Genomic DNA, 5,338 nt, shown 5'->3' with positions numbered 1-5,338 from the left:
AATAGTCAATGAGCCCAACCCAATTTTGGCAGCCCTATACTATTCCTCGTGCTAAATTACTATTATGCCTTTCAAAAATAGTTTGATTCAAAGTCACTGAGTTTAAAAATGGTAATTGTCAAACAGTTACTAAATAAAAAAACGGTAATTGTATGATAGTTACTAATTAAAAAAGAACAATTATGTGGTAGTTAACAATTAAAAAAAAAAAACGTTAACTGTGTTACAGTTACCAATTAAAAAACAGTATGTGGTTGTTATTGACTTATATATAATTTTTAAAATTGGACATCAGCATATCAGCATAGTGGCAGGATCTGTAAATTCTTGTTAGTTTTTGTCTAGTTATCAATTCACTTAGTTTCTCTTAATTTCATTTTGGTCAATAATGACTATCATGGTATTTTGAAAAAAATTCATTGACTACTTTGTAATATTGAAAATATTTATTAATTTTTTTTTTTGTTTTTGTAATTGGCCTATGGTTTAATGTTTTTGGTCAAGTGACATAGTTTGTAAAATACTAACATGAGAGTGTTAATATTGGATGGTCCTATAACTTTAATTTGAATTACAAATGCCACATTATTTAGTGAATGTAATTTGATATACGAATTTGATGAATATAGCAATACCCATTTTTAAAATAAAAGTAGAATTTTGAGCTATACCTTCTAAAATAGGGAAGAAAAGTAAATTACCCATTCTGACTCGTGAGTCGCGAGTCGCAAGTCGTGACGCTCAATTGGCGAAGATAAGATACGTCTTGAGCTTCCACCGCGTGTGTGTGGATAAAGATGACCTGAGGAGAGCCACGAGTCCCACCAGCCTTTATAAATTCCCCAAAACTACGTTTCAACCTCCGATCGCCATTTCCCACACCATTCATAATTCAAGAGGCTTTTCCCTGCTTTCACCTGACCTTCTTCCATGGATCCCTACAAGGTACTAATTTCCCAAACCTTCTTGGATTTTGTTCACCTAATTCGTTTTACTATAATTTCTTCATCAATTATTTTTGTTTATGAAATTAGTTTTAGTGGTTTCGTTATTCAGTTTGGTTGCTCAGAAATCTTATGCAAACAACACCTGATGCTTTTATTTCTGGCATTCTATTTTCTTGGCAACCAAACAGAGGCTTATTGCTATATTATTAATTAGATTGTCCATTCAGTTTAGTTCAAAATTCTGTGTTTGTTGTTCTTTTAGCTCATGGTCTTTTGTTGTTTCGTTACATGATGCAGCACCGCCCTTCAAGTGCTTTCAATTCCCCATTCTGGACCACAAATTCTGGTGCTCCAGTTTGGAACAACAACTCTTCTTTAACTGTTGGAGCTAGAGGTATATCCATGGACCCTTTTATTTATTTTCTGGCTTTTCAATTGCTATACAGTTTTGTTTTTGTTCTTATTACTTGCACACTTGCACTTGCACCCAAACACTTTTTCCATGTTTGTTATCATTGGTTCTGGCTTACCTGGGTGTTGAAATTTCTTTGATGGCTAATTTAAACTTCTATGAACAAAACTGCGATATTCTGTTGATGTGATTATGACTTGCAAAGTGATTTTGGATTTTAGTCGAACTACCAGCTTGAGATGTTTTTTTAAAGATATATATATATATATTTTGCATTTGAAGTGAATTTTCTTTTTTACTTATTGTAATTTGTTTTAAAATTAGTCTACTTACTATAGTTGAAACCTTCACCCAATCTATTTGTTCTCATTTAATTCCTTCAGCCACCTTTTGGTTCATTTTTGGGTTGCCATAGCTACATTTTGTGATCATCTGGTTGTCCCAAAACCTACCTTCTGAATGACCTATGCAACTGAGCAGGCGATTATCTTTATTTGATGTCTGATTTTTCACACTTTCTAGAATGCATAAGAGCTGATTTTATTTTATCTTATATTGGCTACGTGAAAACTGTAATCCATTTAATGTTTATGGGACCCATAAAATTTTGCTTAATTAAAGAGATAGTAATTCATAGTAAGAATTATATGCTTAAATATGTTGGGTTGAGTAGATGCATTTAAAAAGTTAAATTCTGTGTCTATTTGTTAGGTCCAATTCTCCTTGAAGACTATCATCTGGTGGAGAAACTTGCCAATTTTGATAGAGAACGAATCCCAGAGCGTGTTGTCCATGCTAGGGGAGCCAGTGCAAAGGGATTCTTTGAGGTCACCCATGATATTTCTCACCTTACATGTGCTGACTTCCTTCGAGCCCCTGGAGTTCAGACACCTGTAATTGTGCGTTTCTCCACTGTTATCCATGAGCGTGGCAGCCCTGAAACCTTGAGGGATCCTCGTGGTTTTGCAGTGAAGTTTTATACTAGAGAGGTGAGGTTTCAATGGCTTAATAATATTGTAATTTGTATGACCCGAATATACTGAACTATGATGTATAACCACAAATGAGTTTGACACTAGGGATGACCATAATTCTAATCAAGGGATATTTAGTCGTGTCTGTAGTGGCAGCTCAGGTGGCTCTTGGGACAACATATGAAGTACTTCAGTCATATTTAAACTAATTATACTTATCCGAAAACTATGTAGTCTTACAACTTTGAATGATGGTATTCATTCGTTTCTTTGTTAATTTGAAAATAAAGAAGGGATGGTGGGGGGTGGTGGCTAGGTTGTAAAAGAATGCTCATTCAGATTATATGCAAAAAAAATTTAAGCATAATTTTAAGCATACATTACAGAAGGTTTTTGCACTTTGTTTTTCTTGTGCGGATAGTTGTTTCTTGGTAACATTATTATTAATTTCATGTAATGATATAGGTTAGTTTTTTGTGCTATGGTTACTTCTGTTGTGACGTTATTCTTCTTAAACACAGGGTAATTTTGACCTAGTGGGAAACAATTTCCCTGTCTTTTTTGTCCGCGATGGAATGAAATTCCCAGACATGGTCCATGCTCTCAAACCCAACCCCAAGTCCCACATTCAAGAGGATTGGAGGATCCTGGACTTCTTTTCCCACCATCCAGAAAGCCTGCACATGTTCACCTTCCTGTTTGATGATTTGGGAATTCCACAAGATTACAGGCACATGGAAGGCTCTGGTGTCAATACCTATAGTCTTATCAACAAGACTGGGAAGGCACACTATGTGAAATTCCATTGGAAACCCACTTGTGGAGTCAAGTGTTTGTTGGAGGAAGAGGCTATTAGGGTTGGAGGATCTAATCACAGCCATGCTACCAAGGATCTCTATGACTCCATTGCAGCTGGCAACTACCCTGAGTGGAAACTTTACATTCAGACAATTGATCCTGAGCATGAAGACAGATTTGACTTTGACCCACTTGATGTAACTAAGACCTGGCCTGAGGATATTCTCCCCCTGCAGCCAGTTGGCCGTTTGGTTCTGAATAAGAACATTGATAACTTCTTTGCAGAGAATGAACAACTTGCATTTTGCCCTGCCATTGTCGTCCCTGGTGTTTACTATTCAGATGATAAGTTGCTCCAAACTCGAATCTTCTCCTATGCTGATACTCAAAGGCACCGTCTTGGCCCGAATTATCTGCAGCTCCCAGTTAATGCTCCCAAGTGTGCTCATCACAACAATCACCATGAGGGACTCATGAATTTCATGCACAGGGATGAAGAGGTACTTTGCTATTTTGAAATTTGTTTTTCTCCAAGTATGAAACTTGTTACCGTGTCTCTTATTGAATGCCTTTGTGCCTTGTACACTTGAATTGCTCAGGATGCTGAGAGGTTACCTTCTTAATGTTTTCTGATCAGATTATATGATTGTTACTCTTTAGGTTAATTACTTTCCGTCAAGGTATGATCCTGTTCGTCATGCTGAGAGCTTCCCCATTCCTCCTGCTTTCTTGAATGGGAAGCGTGAGAAGGTCAGTTTCTATTAATTGAGAAATATTGATTTGAATTTTACCCTATTTTCCACATGAACCCCATCTTCTTGTACTCTCTCTCTCTCTCTCTCTCTCTCTCTCTCTCTCTCTCTCTCTCTCTCTCTCTCTTATTGTCCTGCATCATACACACAATGTTTATGCATACATATACATATATATGGAATCTCTGGATTTTTTGAAGCAAAATGATATGTATGACAATTTTGTGCACTTAAATAAAGTTGTATCTCTAAAGAAAATCCTAGACTTTCTTTCTATTTCCTCCCCTGATTTTAGTATGCTATTATTGAATAAGTGGTTGCTTATATTTTGCAAATTGATTATCCTGGCTTCATTGGTCATGCAGTGTATCATTGAGAAGGAGAACAACTTCAAGCAACCTGGAGAGAGATACAGATCTTGGGCACCAGACAGGTTACCTTGCAACCCTCTGATGTCTGTTCATGCAAATAAATGTATTTAGATGTCATACATGTTGATCATTTAATATTCTCTTTTCAGGCAAGAGCGATTTATCCACCGATGGGTTCAGGCCCTATCTGACCCACGTGTCACCCATGAGATTCGCAGCATTTGGGTCTCATACTGGTCTCAGGTGAGTCTCTAGTCACAAAGTATTACATTTGTGAATTTGTAATGTTGAATAAGTTGACGGTTTTGTACTGGAATATGAAAGGGTTGGTATAATATATAAGCAGCCATGTTGTTCTGAGTTATGTGCTTGTATTGGCAACGCAGGCAGATCGATCTCTGGGTCAGAAACTAGCAACTCGTCTCAATGTGAGACCAAGCATTTGATGGTCATGCCAAGCCAGATGATCGACTTTCCAGCAGTGGACAAGATGACATAGTGAGAGGGGATAATATGGGAGGATAAATCATATGTTAAATTGTTTATCCTTTAAAAGATGTGTTATAATAACGGAGGTGTATTTAATCCAGATTTTAATGGACTTTTTTTTAAGTGATAGATTTTTATGGAGTTTACAAGACTTTTATCAACTCTTATAGATTCTACAAAATTCACTATAGACTTTGAGTATTTATACCTCACATCCTAAAGTCCACAAAATTCCACCATTTAGTAAAGTCTTTGAAAATCAATGAATTTTTGAATATCACCACAAAATTTTCATAAACTTTATAAATGTATTGATTGAATACCATAAAATTTTGGTGGACATTTTAAAAATCACTAGAAGTCCAAATTGAATACCGACCTACTTTCTTAGACCCTTGAATTTTTAAATTCCATGAAAGTGGATAAAGTTTCACAATATTCTATATCCAATACACGTTCCTGCATGTAATGTGACATGTTGCTCCAAATTGAATGAGTGCAGATTATGTGTGCTGATTTTCTCGTCTCGCAAAATATTATACTTGTATTTGTTCTTTGCTTGCATGTTAAGGGATATGATTGTGCTGTGCAGTTG

At 36.1% G+C, this 5,338-nt stretch overlaps 1 protein-coding gene across 1 annotated transcript; it reads left to right on the top strand.

The window, feature by feature from the left end:
- Positions 1–791: 791 nt before the first annotated feature.
- Positions 792–4,872, top strand: LOC147273130 (catalase isozyme 1). Its single transcript, XM_086227770.1, has 8 exons — positions 792–945; positions 1,245–1,341; positions 2,071–2,348; positions 2,855–3,631; positions 3,792–3,881; positions 4,249–4,316; positions 4,404–4,497; positions 4,641–4,872. The coding sequence occupies exons 1-8, from the start codon at positions 931–933 to the stop codon at positions 4,698–4,700; spliced, it is 1,479 nt and encodes a 492-aa protein (XP_086083896.1). The 5' UTR covers positions 792–930; the 3' UTR covers positions 4,701–4,872.
- The last annotated feature ends 466 nt before the right edge of the window (positions 4,873–5,338 follow it).

Source organism: Dryas octopetala, chromosome 9, assembly GCF_963921425.1.
Source record: "Dryas octopetala chromosome 9, drDryOcto1.1, whole genome shotgun sequence".
Taxonomy (NCBI): domain Eukaryota; kingdom Viridiplantae; phylum Streptophyta; class Magnoliopsida; order Rosales; family Rosaceae; genus Dryas; species Dryas octopetala.
Note: the sequence above shows the minus strand (reverse complement) of the source record. Positions and strands in the feature narration are given on the sequence as shown.

Bases quoted from the DNA above. Each gene is read 5' to 3' on its own strand.
- LOC147273130 (XM_086227770.1), top strand. The intron at 1,342-2,070 runs GTATATCCATGG...TCTATTTGTTAG, and splicing joins TTTAACTGTTGGAGCTAGAG to GTCCAATTCTCCTTGAAGAC. The intron at 3,632-3,791 runs GTACTTTGCTAT...GTTACTCTTTAG, and splicing joins TCATGCACAGGGATGAAGAG to GTTAATTACTTTCCGTCAAG.